Genomic DNA, 17,033 nt, shown 5'->3' with positions numbered 1-17,033 from the left:
AAATTCATAGAAAAAATATATAAAGGTGTAAATAATATTGTTTTGTTAAGAAAAAAAAATATAACGTAATAATAAAAAATGAAGTGTATATTTTGAAAAGAATTACATATTTTATAAATATAAATATATATATATATATATATATATATATATAGAATTTATTTTTTCAATGACCTTGAAAGAAAATTTTTTTCAAAATAATGGTTTGGTCATAATAACAAATAATACCAATACCATTTGAAAGGTCATATTAAATAAGGAACATATAATATTTAAAAGAATCAATAATTAAAAAAATTTTGTGTAAATGCCATGAAATGATTTATAAAAAAATTTCTATGTTTTTTAATATATTAGGAACAAAAAGATACATGCATATAAGTTCTTTACGATTTTATTTATTTTTAAATAATGTACCTCGATTCAATACAAAGTTTCTTAAGATAGTTAATTCATTTTATGAATTTAGTACAAAAAAATATAATAATGATGAAAATAGTAGAAATATTGAATCGGATAAGAAAATTCAACTGACCAACTTTAAATTAAGTGATAGTAGCTTAGATTATATCAGTAGTGATGATTCAGACGAAGAGTATGTATTAGAAAGAGGAAAATTAAAAGCAAAGGAAAATATTGATAGTTGTGGAAATAATAATGTATTACATATGAATAGGAATTATATAGATAGAGAGGATCTAAAAAATGAAAAATTGGAACATTTTGATATTAAAACTAATTGTGTCAAGAAAAACATATGTTACAGTAATGATACTAAGTGTAATATGATCAATGATGGTAATATTAAACCTTTTGATAAAATGAATGAAACTTCTAATAATAATGAATATTTAAAAAGAGAAGTGAATATAAATAATAAATCTCTAATTGATAATAATTTATGTAAAGAAAATAGAATGGATAAAATTTATAACAAATCTGATAATATTATATACGAGAATATAAATAGTGATCATTCTAATAATATATATTATGAAAAAAATATTTATGATACATATCATAGTGATACTAATAACAAATGTAACAATAATAATAATAATAATAATAATAATGAAGATATACAAAATTATTTAAAATCAATGATAAAAGAAAATCAAAAAAATTACTGTTGTAATACAAATAATATTAAGTCATTAAATGATGAATTAAGTAAATTAGAATATTCATTAAAACCATCTATAAATGATATAAATAATATGAAAATATTTTTAAATTTTTTACAAAACGAAATTAATAAACATTATAAAAATTCATATGTAACTCCATTTGGATCAGTAATAAATGGTTTTTGGATGAGAAATAGTGATATCGATATATGTATTCAAATACCAATATTATTGAACAGAAAAGATCAGATAACCTTTCTAAAAAAAATTTGTTTACTCTTAAATAATTTTAATAATGGTATTATTGAACAAAGATTTTCAGCTAAAGTACCAATTATCCATTTTTATTGTAATAACCGTGAAAAGTCTTTTGAGCTATCTTGTGACATTTCTGTAAATAATATATTAGCAGTGATAAATTCAAAACTAATTCAAAAATATGTAGCTATAGATAAACGACTACAAACTATGGGTATAGTCTTAAAATATTGGTCAAAGATAAGAAATATTAATGATAGATCAAAAGGATTTTTATCATCTTTTTCTTTAATTTTAATGATAATACATTTTTTACAAAATATTGCTGAACCAAAAATACTTCCGTCACTTCAAGATATTTCTATTAAAAGGAATGAAAAACCATTTTATATAATGGGTGTTGATTGCAAATATTGTCAAGACGATCTTGTTATTCGAGATGAACTAAAACGATTAAATAATAACATACATAATAATTTATATGTAGATATTTCTAAACTTTTAATAGAATTTTTTAAATTTTATGGATACAAATATAAAAGTGGTATTATTGCAATAAGAGATATAAATGATTATTACCAAAATTTTCAGACATTAAAAAAATTTGAATCATATTTTCTTTTTGTAGATAATCCTTTTGAAGTAGGCAAAAATGTTGCAAATATTTTCCCTTCCAATTATAAAACAATCATAAATGAAATGCAAAGGGCTTATAAAATTTTAAAAAATAATGGTTCTTGGAAAGATGTATGTAATTCAAAAGAAAACTTTTTATATTCATAATATTATATCAAACCAAAAATCATGTTATATTAAATTTATTACAATATGAAAATATTATATAATATAATTTATTATGGTATTTATCAATTTTTGTATTTTTTTCATTAAATTAAATTTTTTTTATGTTTGTTAATTTTTTTTTTTTTTTTTTAATAATTAAAAACTTTGTTACAAAAGACAAAAAAATTAAAACATATATATATATATATATATATATATATATATATATATATATATATAATAATGATAATAATGAAATATAACATGCATTATATATTTTGTTTATACATTGGAAATTAAAGTCCACAATAAATATTTCATATATATAATAATAATAATAATAATTATTATTATTATTATTATGAAATTTTTAATTATCTTATTTAACATTTTTTATTATATTAAACTATGTTCAATATAATTAAATATACATATTAATAAACTTAATTAATCATCCAGGATAATAATATCACTATTTTTATTAACATCATTACAATCATAAGATTTATGAAAAAAATCTGAAGAAAAAAATCCTTCTGTTAAGTCGATCAATTTCTTGCTATTTTGTGAATCCTTTATAGAGCTTTCTTGATTATCATTATGATATTTTTCTTCAATATTTTGCATTTCCACAAATTTATTTTTATCATCTACCTTATTATATGGAAATTCATTATTCTTATTATTATTACACGTGGTAGAATTGATTTGTTCAAAATTATGGTTTATGGAATTAATTGAATAATTATTTATTTGATTTGTATGTATATTTCTATCACCTTCCTTTTCTGCTAAATAATTTTCTGTATAACAATTATTAGATGGGATATAATTATTGTTTTCATTTAAATTACTCAATGGTATATTCCTTTTATTCTTATCATTATAATTAACATTATAATCAGAATGTCCATATGTTGAATAATAATTATTATTATTTTCATAATTCATTCTGTTTCTAGTTTCCAAATTATCACTTAATCTTTGATAGCCTACATTATTCTGTACCTCATTAGAAAAGTGGTTCTTTACATAAGTCTCATTATTATAATTATTATCATTATTTCTATAAAAATAATTATTATTTTTTCTAGAAAAATCACTATGATGATTTATTCTGGTATTATTATCATGATATATTTTATCATATTCATTATCAAATTTATTAGAATTCCTTCTAAAATATTCCTTCGAACTATTACGAGTATTTTTATTCGAACTGTTACGTTTATTTCTGTTAGAACTGTTACGTTTGTTTTCATTAAAAATGTTATATTTATTTTTGTTATAACTGTTTCTTGGATGATTGTTAGAATAATTTCGAAAGGGTTCCTTATAATTATTATGATTATTATATTCAAACCTGTTAAGACAATTTCCCTTAGAATACTCATCATCATTTATTCCATGTGTGTAGTAATTATTCCTTGGAGGATCAATAGAATGTTCTTTGTTCTTATAATTATTATTATAATAATTATATGAAGCTTTGTCGGTATTATACCTATTCGAACCTATATAATTATTACTTTTAGGTGGATCATGCATATGATTGTTATGACTATTATGGGAATGATAATGATTACCCTTATTATTATTGTTATAATTATTTCCTGTATATTCATGATTATTATTTTTATAATCCATTGATGTGATATGAAAATTTTTATCTTTATTATCATAATATTGTGTATTTTTTTTCACATTATTTTGATCATATTTATAATTATGTTTTGCATATTCATTAATTGAATAATTATTATTATTATGCATATTACCTCTAGAATAATATTCATTAGAACGATTCGAATTACTTAATACACCACAATTGTTTGTATTTTCATAATAAGTTTTATATTCTTCTTTTTCCTCATATTTATCGTCATAATAAAATTTTCTAATTAAATTATGTGAATCATCAGTTACATTTTTATTGTCATAGGTATTCCTTGTACTATATAAATCATCATGTATATTTTGATGAACTCCTGAATTTATATTATTGCTTTCAGATATTAAAGGAAAATCTTCTATTTCATTATCTTGCGTGTCATCATGTGATACACTACATCCTTTAAACAAAATTGTAACTTGGTTCTTTTTTAATAATATAGCCCCTCGGCGAATTAAAGGTTTATTATATAATATAATTTTGGGATATATATATTTATTACTTTCAAGATATGTGAATATTTCATTATATTCTTGTTCATACGCGTATATGAAAGTTTTTCCATCATATAATAAAAAACGATAGAATCTTCTATACTTATTACTTTTTATATTATTATCATCTTTTTTATTATTATTTGATATTTTATTACTTTTATTATTTTTTCTACTTTTTATTTCACAATCATATTTTTCGTCTGGTTCTGAATGGCTGAAAATTTCTTTGCTGTTGTCTTCATTTTCTTTATCATCTTCCTCGGTAATATTTTCAAATTTATACATTCGTTCACTAATATTTACATAATCTATTACTTCAAAAATATTTATTCCATCTAAATAATATTCTTTTATATCAGAAATATTTGGGGGTAAACATCCTAAAGGATTGGAGTAATTGAATTTATTAATTATGAAATGTTCATACAGTTCTTCATCATTCAAATCCTTATGGTCACTCCCTGAATTTAATTTATATTTTGTTAAAAAATTTTCATAATTTAATTTAATTACATTATTTTCTATTAACTTTTTCATTATCATTATTCATTTTTTTTTTTTTTCTTTTTTTTGAATCATTCCATTTTAGAGATAAAATAAATGTACTAAGTATATATTAATCTTAATAAAATATACAAAAAAAAAAAAAAAAAAAAAAAAAATATATATATATATATATATTCTTAAATGCAAGTAACACAAAAATGAAACAGTTATAAAATAACTTTATACATTTATATTCGTCGCATTATCTAGAATATGGTTTATTATTATTTTATTTGTTTACTTATTTTATTTTATATATATATATTTTTTTTTTATTTTATTTTTTTGAGGGAGAGAGGAGTATATAATTATATTTTGTTCACATTATACAATACCATTTTACACATTAGTACAATAATTCGTATTTCAATATTTTCGTGTATATATGATATTGTGTTTAACTGTATAAGTATTATTATATATACATTAATTATTTCTTAAATAAATTAATTAGAAAGAATATATATATATATTATACATACAATTAACAAGCTTTGTTGTTTTTACAATTGTATGATATGATATCCACATATTGTATAGTTCTTTACGTTTAATTATAAATAAGAAAAGTATTCAATATATATATATATTTATATATTTATATATTTATTTATTTCATTATTAAAAAGTTGTTTTACATGTTCGAATTAGTAACCAAACAATTAAATATTATAAAAATAACAAAACAAAAAGGAACATATATATATATTATATAGTGAATAGTTTCTTTTATATATAAATAAATATAATACAAATAAATTTGGAAATATAGAAATATGCACAAATATAAAATAAAGAATGGCCAATATATATTTTGATCATTGTATTGATATATATATGTATATAATTCACACAAAAATATATTCATGAATTTTTTTTTTTTAAAGGCATATATTATATATATATATATATTAATTCAATTGAAAAAATTCAAAAATTAAGTGAATATCTAAAACACATGGATCTAATTTTAAAATAACAAATAAATAAAAAAAATATATATATTTAAAAGATGAAAACAAATTATTCTGTTTTCCTTGGGTTCGCCAAGAAACCAATTAATTAAAAAGGAAGTAAAATATGAATAATTATCCAAATATATATATATATATATATATGAGTTTTTTTTTTTTTTTTTTTTTTTTTCTTATCTTGAAACATTTTTTATAAGAATAAAATATATGTATATATTTAATTATAGTATAGTTCATCTTTTGTATCAAAACCAAGTGGAGGTGAATCTTGAGTTCGCTTTGTCAAAATTTCTACCCCGTTGTTAGTAATTAATAAAGTGTGTTCAAACTGAGCTGACAATTTTCCATCTGACGTTGCACTTGTCCATTGATCTGGCCACAATACATCACTATAGTGCCCTTGATTAATCATAGGTTCAATAGTAAAAATATGGCCAGGTTTCATTATACCTACTGCTTTATTTTTTTTAAAATGAGGTATGGTTGGATTACTGTGAAATAGTTTTCCAACACCATGTCCTGAATACGAACGAACAACTGAAAAGTTTTTTTTTGATACATATGCATCTATTAAAGTTCCAATATTTTTATAAAACATTCCAGGTTTACACTTTTTAATTGCTTCCATTAAAGAAAAATAACAAGTTTCTACTAATTCTTTACCTTCTTTGGGTACATCATTTATATCTCCAACAAAATAAGTTTCATTTAAATCTGAATGTACACCTTTATAAAAAACACTAATATCAATATTTATTATATCACCCGATTTCAATGGTCTATAGTCTGGTATCCCATGACATACAATTTCATTCACAGAAGTACAACATGATTTTGGAAATTTATAATAATTTAAAGTTGATGGATATGCATTATTTCCAATTATAAATTCGTGAACTTTTTTATCTATCTCATCAGTTGTAATTCCTGGTGAAACTAATGAATGAGCATAGTCTAACGTTTTTCTTCCTAATATGCAAGCTTCTCTAATTCTTTGTATTTCTTCTTCATTATTTACATATATATCACTTTTTCTCTTATATATTAATTCCGATTCTGGAATAGAACTAACTGCATAATCTGGTCGTTCAATATGTGAGGGTACATGATTAATTTTAGATAAAGGCCATGGTCGTATATCTCCTGTAAATTTAAAATTAACAAAATTTTTTAAATGGTCATCATAAGCCCAATATTTTCTATTAGTAGGATCAAAATTTTCTGGTGATAAATGTTTTTTAACTATAGTCTTCTTCTGATCTTCTTTATCATTATCTTCCTTATTCATATTTTCATGTATCTTTTGATGTTCTTTCCATGAACCCTTAAAACATTCTTGATTACAAAAATAACTAAATATTTTATTTTTTAAACATATAGGGCAACTTAATTTTTTAATTAATACTTTTTTACATCCACTACACAAATTTTCTTCATTTTTTTTTTCAACCTTTTCATTTAAATTTAAAGTCTCATTTATTATCTGTGCATCTAAATTATTATTATTACTATTTTCTTTATTAGAATATTCATTATTATTAACATGTTTATTTTTTTCATTCATAGTATCATTTTCATTATTATTATTATAATCAACAGATTTTTCATTATTTCTTATTTCATTATCTTCCAAATTTACTCCATTTAATAAACTATTTTTATTCTTAGAAACAAAATTCTCATTATCATCTGAATTGATTTTTATATTTTCAATTTGTTTTTCTATATCTTCAATATTTGCCATAATGAAATATAATTTATATATATTTGTTTTATTTTATTTTTTAAATAGCGTTGTTCTTTTTATATATTTTTCTTCAAAAGAAGAAATGTAAAACTGTTTTTTCTTTTTCTTTTTTTTTTTTTTTTCATTTGTGAAAGAAGCATTTTTCACATTTTTAAATCTATAATATATTTATATAGATAAGTGAAAAAATTAAAAAACATAGAATAAAATAAATAAATAAATTTATAAATAAATATATAATATGATATATATATTATAATATAGATTTATATTACATATGTAATATAATATAATATTATTATATTATATACATATATATATATATATATATATATATTATATATATATTGTATATATTTATTAAGTGAATATAAATATACATAATATAATAAAAAAAAATTTTTTTTTATATAACACTCATAAAAAATATATAATTCAGAATTTCATCTGTTCATATGCATATCCATAGAATATATTCTTTTTTTTTACATTTTTTTTTTATTTCTTTTTGTTTTGTTTTGTTTTTTTATTTTTCATTTAATAATTTATAATTCATAAAACATAATTTTTTTTTTTTTTTTTTTATAATTTATTTGTTTCTCTCTATATATATATATAATATATTATATATATTTTTTTTCTTCATGTTTCGAATTTTCTTGCATTTATCAAAATTCATGTAATATATAAATAATATGTATATATATATATAAACACTTCTGTTATATATATATATGTATATGTGGTTATAAAAATGAAATGAATCTTTTCCTTTTTATATGTATAGCATTATTTGTATATTTATATAAATTAAATTTACCTAATACATTAAAGAATAATATCAAAAGAAGTTTATTATTAAAATTAGGACATCAACAAACAGTTCTTTCTACAAATAGGAAAGCCACAAAAAGTGGGGGAATGTTTTTTATACGAAATTCATTTCTTAATAGAAATAAGAATTTTCATAAAAGTATGAATTAGAAAAAAGCAAAATTACATACATATTAATTTCTATACCATCTAATAAATAAATATATAATATATATATGTTGTATAATATTGCATATATATTTTTTTTGTATTATTTTTATGAATCCTTTTTTTAATATACATGTTATTATCGTTTATCCATTCATCTTTAGACCATTTTATATGTATATATTTTTTTCATACCTCTAAATAAATTGGAGTGGTTGCATTTTACAATTCATAATTTTATTTCTCTTTATAATGGACCATATATATATATGTATATATATATTTATTTATATATATATGTATTTATTTATTTATTTCATCTTATAAATAATATTAAAAGTTTTATATATTTTATTATATACATCCTTTATATTTAAATATTCACATTTAAATATACGTGTGAAAAATATAAATGAAAATGTACTGTTACTAATATTACATTTTTGATGTATACTTAATATATACTTAAATATTCATATATTTTGTTACCTATTTAAAAAAAAAAAAAATACAAATATATTTATATAGTACCTATTAAATGTATTATTTATATAAATAATGTTTATATGCTTTAAAATTAATAAGCGAAATAATAAATAAATAATATTGTACAATATAAATATAAAAGTGTCATTAATAAATATGTATGTGTAATATATATTTTTTTAATAAATCATTCAGTTATATATTCAATGTATTTATAAATAAACAAATATATATATATATATTTATTTATTTATAATTTTTTTTTTTCATTTTAAGTAGATAAATACATATTTAAAAGATTATTTCATTCAAAAATGGATAATGATAATAAATTACCAAAATGGAATCAACCCTCAAAAGAAGGAAAGAAAATAACTAACTTGTTTGTGAACAATTCTTTGACACATAGCAAAGTGGAATTTATACCTCAGGTAAACTTATAAATTTCTGGATTATATAATAATATATATATATATATATATATAATATTTTTATATATTATATTTTATTGAATTTTTTTTTTTTTTTTTTTTTTTTTTTATAATTTAGGAGGGAAATAAAATAAAGTGGTACGCTTGTGGTCCAACCGTTTACGATGCTGCCCATTTGGGACACGCAAGAACATATGTTAGCTTTGATATTATAAGAAGAATTTTAGTTAATTATTTCAAGTATGATGTATTTATGGTAATAAACATAACAGATATTGATGACAAGATAATTAAGAGAAGTGTAGAAGAAAAAATTGGCTTTACTGAATTAGCTAGAAAATGGGAATATGAATTTTGGGAAGACATGAAGAGTTTGAACGTTCTTTTACCAACAGCTATTACTAGAGTAAGTGAATATGTAGATGATATTGTAAAATATATAGAAAAAATTATTGAAAACAAATATGCTTATGTAAGTGAAGAAGGAAGTGTATATTTTGATATTGATGAATTTAAAAAAAGTGAAAAACATTTTTATGCACGTATGGAACCTTTATCTGTAAAAGATGAAAATAAAATATTAGAAGGAGAAGGGGATTTAGGAGTAATTTCAAAGACGAAAAAGAATTCATACGATTTTGCATTATGGAAATCCTCTAAACCAAATGAACCAAATTGGGATTCCCCTTGGGGAAAGGGAAGACCAGGTTGGCATATTGAATGTTCAACTATGGCAAGTAATATATTAGGAGATGTTTTAGATATTCATAGTGGAGGTATTGATTTAAGATTTCCTCATCATGATAATGAACTAGCTCAAAGTGAAGCTTTCTTTGATCATAGTCAATGGGTAAATTATTTTTTACACTCAGGACATTTACATATTGAAGGTTTAAAAATGTCCAAATCATTAAAAAATTTTATAACAATAAAAAATATGTTAACAAAATATACTTCGAATCAAATTCGTATTTTATTTCTTCTTAATAAGTGGGATAATTTTATGAATTATAGCCCTAATGGAGAAAGCATGGTACAATGTATTGAAATCGATAAATCATTTACCAACTTTTTTGCCTTAATTCATATGAAAATAAACAATTTTGATCTCAATAGTTGTAATTTATATTGGAGTGATGCAGATAATAAATTAAATTTATTATTTAGACAAACAAAAAGCAAAATCCATGAACATTTCCTCGATAATTTTAATACACCTGATGCTCTTTTAGCTATTCAAAAATTAATTACAGAAGTAAATATATATGTGGATAAGGAAAAAATACAAATCGGATTACTTTTAGAAATAAAACATTATATTAATTTTATTTTTGAGACATTTGGACTAATATATGGTGATGCAAATAAAGGAAAATATGACAAATTTGATGAACTCTTACAAACACTTGGTACCTATAGAAGAAATATTAGAATAAACTTACAAAGCAATGCAAAATTAATTCGAAATATTTTAAAAGAAAAAAACAAAAAAAATGATTTAGATCCTGTTGCTGCACAAGAAAAAAATGAACAACTACACTCAGAATTTATAAATAATATAAAAACAAACAATGAACTTTTATTAAAAGAATGTGATTTGTTAAGAGATCAGCACTTATTAAACATGGGTATTTTAATTGATGATAGACCTAACAACGAATTTGTTATAAAAATTATAGATGATAATCAATTACAACAAGAAAAAAATAAGAGAGAGCAAGAATTAAGTAAAAAAATGGCAGGAAATCAGAAAAAGGGTAATCAAAATGAAAAGAGAGAATAATAAAGAATATATAGTATAATTGGATAAATGAATAAATGGGAAGTCCATAAATTAAAAAAAATTAAACGAATTAAATATATACATAAATTTATATGTTATTAAATTTGTGGAATAATAATTGGTAAATATATTTATATATTATATATATATCCATATATATATATATATATATATATATATATATATATATATATATGTAATAGAAAAAATAGAAAGTTTTTTTTTAATTACATTTTTATAATATTATATATATCTTACAAGTCATATATATTTTTATTAATTATCTATTTAATGAATGTGATTTATTTGTTATAATTTTAGCATATTAAAATGTTGTAAATGCTAATAAATGATATTATTATATTATTATATATATATATAATATATAATTTTAATAATCACTTTTTGAATATCTTTTTAAAAAATATTACTTTTTATTTTATTTTATTATCTCTTTTTTTTTATTTTTTTTAATATAATTATAAAAATTAAAACTTGAAGATTTACATTTTATAATTTTTTGAACATTTAATTAACTTCTAATTTTGAAGAATTTATTCATTTAATATTTTTAATAAGGAATTTTTTTTAATACTTAGGATTATGTATAAAATAATATATTTTATTTTTTAAAATGACAGTTTGTAGCATATAATTTGTATATATAACTTAAAAAAAAAAAAAAATATTGCATTATGATAAATTAACAATGGGCAATTCTGTGTTTGTTTAATTTTTTATGATATACATATATAATAGGAAAATAATATTCCTTATAATATAATAAAAAATAAAAAATAACAATCATAATATATATATATATATATATATATATATATATTTATTCTTATCGTATGATGTTTTATTTTAATTCAGTTATGTTTTATTTTTGTTAAAAAATGGCTGAAAGGAAAGTTTTGAATAAATATATCCCTCCGGATTTTGATCCGGATAAGTTAATGGAAAGTAAGAAATTATTAAAAAAAATAGAAAAGAGAAAGAATAGGAACAAGAATAAGACTAAAAAGAAATTAATGAATATAAGAATGATGTATCCATTTACTTTGAAATGTAATAAATGTAAAACGTTTACGTACGTTGGTACAAAATTTAATTCAAGAGTTGAAAAATTAAAAGATGAAACTTATTTGAATATACCAATATGGAAATTTTATGGGAAATGTCAAGAATGCAAAAATGAAATTATATTTAAAACAGATCCTAAAAATGGTGATTATTTATTAATAGCTGGAGGTACAAGAACTTATGATGCACATAAAGAACAAGAATTAGCAGATGATTATTATAGAAATAGTAATGTTAAAGATGAAGATAAAATTAAAAATACAGAAAAACAATCATATAATGCAATGTTAGAATTAAAAATGAATGAACAATTAGAAGAATTACAAAATATGAATAAAAGACATTTAGATAAATTTAATAGTATAAATAAAGCTTTAAATCGTTTATATGAAAAAAGTGAATTAGAAAATAAAGAAAATAATTTCTTTATGAATAATCTAGACTCAGAGGATGAAAAGGCATTTTTTAGTTTACTTAATAAAAATAGATCGTCTACAGATCATGTAGGGGACAATTTGAACAAATATAATCAATCAAATAATAAATGGATAAATAAGAATATGGAAAAGGATAATATTATAATAGAAGAAGTAGAACTTGATGATAATAAAAGTAACCAGGAAGAAGATAATGAATATATAGGTGGAGGTGAAGGTGAGGATGAGGATGAGAGTGAACATTATCATTCAGATGGAGATAATACCAATAAAGTTAATGGATCATTTTCAGATTTATTATTAAAAAAGAAAAAATATATATATGAAAAAGAAAGTACAGTAAATATCAAAGGAACAAATATTGATATTGAAGGTAAATTCAAAGGTAATCAACAAGACAAAACAGATAATAACTCTTTCAAAAATACGATAAGTAATAATAGTTCATCATTTAAAAATATAATTCAAAAACCAATGTTTAATAAAATAAAGAAAGAAACAAATTTTAATTTTGTAATAAAGAAAAAAGAAAATGTTCAAAGCCTTTTGAGTGAATATAATTCAGATAATTCCAATGAATCAGATAATTAAACCAAATATATAGCAAACATATAATACATTGATAATTTTATCATTCTTATGCTTATTTTTTTTGTACATAAAAAATATATATATATATATATATATGTATATATGTTATTAATTAATTTTCTCTTTTTTTACGCACACTTCCCTTATTAAATATGATAAATAGGTATGTATATATATATGTATCTATTTTTTTTTTTTTGTTTATATAATAAAATTAAATTAAAAATTTTTTATTGTTAAAAAAAAAATGTTCAAAAATAAAATCCTAAAACAATAAAAAAAAATAAAAAGTGTTTGTCAGAATTGTTAAAATAATATATTTAGTGCATTTTCTTTTTATTTAAAAAGAAAAAAAAAAACAAATTATATATATCAAATAAAGAATCCCAAGTTGGATATAATTATGTATTGTTTATAATCATAAATGCAAATCTATACATATATATATATATATATATATATATATATAGATATAGATAGATACTAAAAATTTGCACATTTTAATTAAAAAAAAAAAAAATTATATAAAACAAGATCACAAATTATTTTAAAAGAAATATAAATAATATTCTATATCATATATATATATATATATATATATATATATATATATTTTAATTAACTAAACATTAAAAGAAAAAAAAAAATTATTAATATGTTGTGTATGCAAAAAGTTTTAAATTTGTCAACATTAAATTTTATTATTAAAAATTTTATTTATTTGTCATTTGGTTGTATTCTATTATATCTTTCATAATTCCAATTTTTCAAGAAATAAGCAGGTAAATAACAATCGTTACATTTTAAAAATTCATTTTTAACTGTATCTTTTATTGAACCAATGGAAGAATATCCATGATCATATAAAATACAATAACTAAATTTAAAATAAAGTATAAATGTCCATATGGCACCATAGGTCCAATAAAAGACAGGATTAACATATAAATATGGTGGTAATCCTCTTGAACTAACATTTAAAATTTGTAATTTTTCAGTATTGGTATCATTAAATCTTGTACCATTTATAAAAGCTAATGTAGAATGAAATATGGTTGAATCAATAGAATTTATTTTCAATTGATCTATAATAGTAGTTTGATGTTTTTTTTGAACGTTTTTTATAAAATTAGTAATACCATTTTTCCAAGTTCCTTTGATTATACTTATATGAAAATCAAACATAAAAGCACTTTCATTTAAGAATTGATAAACTTCAGGAAATTCATTCATTTCATCTTTAAAATAAATAAGGTGTGGTTTTTTTCTTTTGATATTCATATCCTTAAGATATTTTGCATATGCACATCGAAATAAATGTAAAATAACAACAGCATCCTTTCCACCATTAAATGATAAAAAGACATTACTCTCATTACATAAACGAAAAATATCATAAATATAATCTATACCTTTCATAATATCTTCCGATAACTCCATCACTTTTTTTTTTAATATAAATTCATCATTATAATAATTTTTTATATCATAATTATACATACTTTCCTTAATCATATCCTTATTTCTAAAAACATTTTTTGTTTCCCTCTGAATATGGGCCACATTATTATTAATTAACTCTTTATTCTCTTCATTTAATTTACTTTTTTCAATCAAATGATCATTATATAATTTTTCTATCCTTTCATATAGCATCAATGAATTTGAATAATCATTCCATTCATCATTGTCTTTCCCATCCATTATTATATATTAAAAAAAAAAAAAAAAAAAATTTTTTTTTTTTTTTTGATATATTGGCAGATAATCAAAATTATTTATTATAATATCTTAAAATTATTTTAAAACAACTTTAATTAGCATATTTTTAATAATTTCAAAGTGTACAAATTAAAAATATTTCATGAATATAATTAAAAAATAAATAATATATATTATTATATTAATTATATTATATTATATAACACTATATTTATTTTTTTAATTATGATGGGTATATGTCGGAAAAAAAAAAAAATAAAATAAAATAAAATAATTTGGGAACTGAAAAGAAATTGACGAAATATATTTCTAACATAACCTTAAATAATTAATTAATTTTAAAAGTAAAAATAAAAATATAAATTCAATATATTATATAAAAATAACATAAATACTTATGTAACGTTGAGCGTATATATATATATATATATTGTGAAAATATAGCATAATAATAAATAAATTATACTTCGTAAAGTTATATATGTAATTATAAAGAGTAGTACACATTTATTAATTATTCTATATAATTATAAATTAATTTAAACAGGCCAATTGTGAAGTATAAAACTGATAAATATAATAATGCATTTAAATGAATAAATATAAATATAAATATATATATATATATTTGTTATAGAATATTTGAATGCATAAAGAATATTTAATAATGATTTAATATAATATGTTAATAATATACTTTCATTTTTTTTTTTTTGTTTTTTTTTTTTTTTTTGTTTTGTCTGTTTTTAAATAGTTTAGTGTACAACATTTTTTTTTATTCAAAAATGTCAACATGTTAATTACCATCAAAGGAATCATAATTCTTTATATAATATTTCATTTATGATAAAAATGAATCTAATGGTTATATAATCATATATATAAGAAAAAAAAAAAAAAAAAAAAAAAAAAGAACGGTTTAAAATATATTCCTTCTAATTTGTTTTATTTTCATATTTTTAATGACACCATTTGCACATATTAATATATTTTCAACATATCCTATTCAATCATTCTTTTTTATGTAGAAAAATAGAAAAAGAAAAATACATGAAAAAAAAAAAATATATATATAAATTTTTATTCCAAATAAATATTCACATAGAATACGTAGATACACATGCATTAATATTATAAAAAATAGAGAAACATTTTTTTTGAAAAAATCACAGAAATTATATTTTTATAAGTTTCATTATATATTTAATATTAGCATGTATGTAATTCTTATAAAGTATTAAAAGAATGTGTAACTATATATGCAGTATTTTAATTCTTTTTATAATATATATTTTTTTAAATTATTAAAACATAAGTTAACTTTATTTATTTCCTTTCTTAATATTTTAATATTGTTTATTTCTACAACAAATGTATCAATTTTGAATAAGCAGACAATATTTGATATTCCTATATATTAAATAAGTATTTGTGAATTAAAATTCTACAAATATAATGGTATATATAAAAAATATATATATATGTGTATATATATAATAAATACGTTATATAGTTTATTGTGTTACTTTTATTCCTTTGTCAAATTCAAAAAGAAGAATGATATCATAAAACCTTATATATATAACTCTTTAAAAGGTTCCAAAAAATTTTAGTTATACATTTATTTTGTCTTAACGAAAAATATATAACAAAAATGATGATAGAATTTTTCTGACTATTACAAGAGTTATAAATATAATTATATTTAGTAATTATATTAAAACGTATTTCCTTCCATTATTCTTATGTATATAAATAATTATTAAAATATTTTTTTTTTCGTAATTTTTGTATTTCTTATTGAAAAAATAAAATTTTATATATAAAAAAAAAAGCATACATTTAAATAATACAAAATTGTAAAATGATAATGCAATAAATTTATATTGATCTTGTAAGGTGTGTAATGAAA

The 17,033-nt window shown here is 19.1% G+C and overlaps 6 protein-coding genes across 8 annotated transcripts; 3 read left to right on the top strand and 3 right to left on the bottom strand.

The window, feature by feature from the left end:
* Positions 1 to 371: 371 nt before the first annotated feature.
* Positions 372 to 2,168, top strand: PGSY75_1015500 (hypothetical protein; the record flags this gene model as incomplete). Its single annotated transcript, XM_018785923.1, has 1 exon — positions 372 to 2,168. The coding sequence occupies one exon, from the start codon at positions 372 to 374 to the stop codon at positions 2,166 to 2,168; it is 1,797 nt and encodes a 598-aa protein (XP_018641540.1).
* Positions 2,169 to 2,615: 447 nt separating this feature from the next.
* Positions 2,616 to 4,880, bottom strand: PGSY75_1015400 (hypothetical protein; the record flags this gene model as incomplete). The annotated part of the gene is made up of 1 exon (XM_018785922.1): positions 2,616 to 4,880. One exon carries the CDS (start codon positions 4,878 to 4,880, stop codon positions 2,616 to 2,618), a length of 2,265 nt encoding a protein of 754 aa, XP_018641539.1.
* A 1,194-nt stretch (positions 4,881 to 6,074) lies between these two features.
* PGSY75_1015300 (putative methionine aminopeptidase 1b) lies at positions 6,075 to 7,601 on the bottom strand (the record flags this gene model as incomplete). The annotated part of the gene is made up of 1 exon (XM_018785921.1): positions 6,075 to 7,601. The coding sequence occupies one exon, from the start codon at positions 7,599 to 7,601 to the stop codon at positions 6,075 to 6,077; it is 1,527 nt and encodes a 508-aa protein (XP_018641538.1).
* Positions 7,602 to 8,363: 762 nt separating this feature from the next.
* Positions 8,364 to 11,285, top strand: PGSY75_1015200 (putative cysteine--tRNA ligase; the record flags this gene model as incomplete). Of its 3 annotated transcripts, none has more annotated exons than XM_018785919.1 (3): positions 8,364 to 8,577; positions 9,351 to 9,502; positions 9,621 to 11,285. In XM_018785919.1, the coding sequence occupies 3 exons, from the start codon at positions 8,364 to 8,366 to the stop codon at positions 11,283 to 11,285; spliced, it is 2,031 nt and encodes a 676-aa protein (XP_018641537.1). The 3 variants fall into 3 exon arrangements, with proteins under 3 accessions (XP_018641537.1, XP_018641536.1, XP_018641535.1); XM_018785918.1 differs by having other exon boundaries at positions 9,348 to 9,502; XM_018785920.1 differs by lacking the exon at positions 8,364 to 8,577 and having other exon boundaries at positions 9,386 to 9,502.
* An 899-nt stretch (positions 11,286 to 12,184) lies between these two features.
* On the top strand, positions 12,185 to 13,399 carry PGSY75_1015100 (conserved protein, unknown function; the record flags this gene model as incomplete). Its single annotated transcript, XM_018785917.1, has 1 exon — positions 12,185 to 13,399. One exon carries the CDS (start codon positions 12,185 to 12,187, stop codon positions 13,397 to 13,399), a length of 1,215 nt encoding a protein of 404 aa, XP_018641534.1.
* A 717-nt stretch (positions 13,400 to 14,116) lies between these two features.
* PGSY75_1015000 (putative FAD synthetase) lies at positions 14,117 to 15,103 on the bottom strand (the record flags this gene model as incomplete). Its single annotated transcript, XM_018785916.1, has 1 exon — positions 14,117 to 15,103. The coding sequence occupies one exon, from the start codon at positions 15,101 to 15,103 to the stop codon at positions 14,117 to 14,119; it is 987 nt and encodes a 328-aa protein (XP_018641533.1).
* Positions 15,104 to 17,033: the final 1,930 nt, after the last annotated feature.

Source organism: Plasmodium gaboni, chromosome 10, assembly GCF_001602025.1.
Source record: "Plasmodium gaboni strain SY75 chromosome 10, whole genome shotgun sequence".
NCBI classification, from domain to species: Eukaryota; Apicomplexa; class Aconoidasida; order Haemosporida; family Plasmodiidae; genus Plasmodium; species Plasmodium gaboni.
This window is presented reverse-complemented; position numbering and strand designations above follow the sequence as displayed.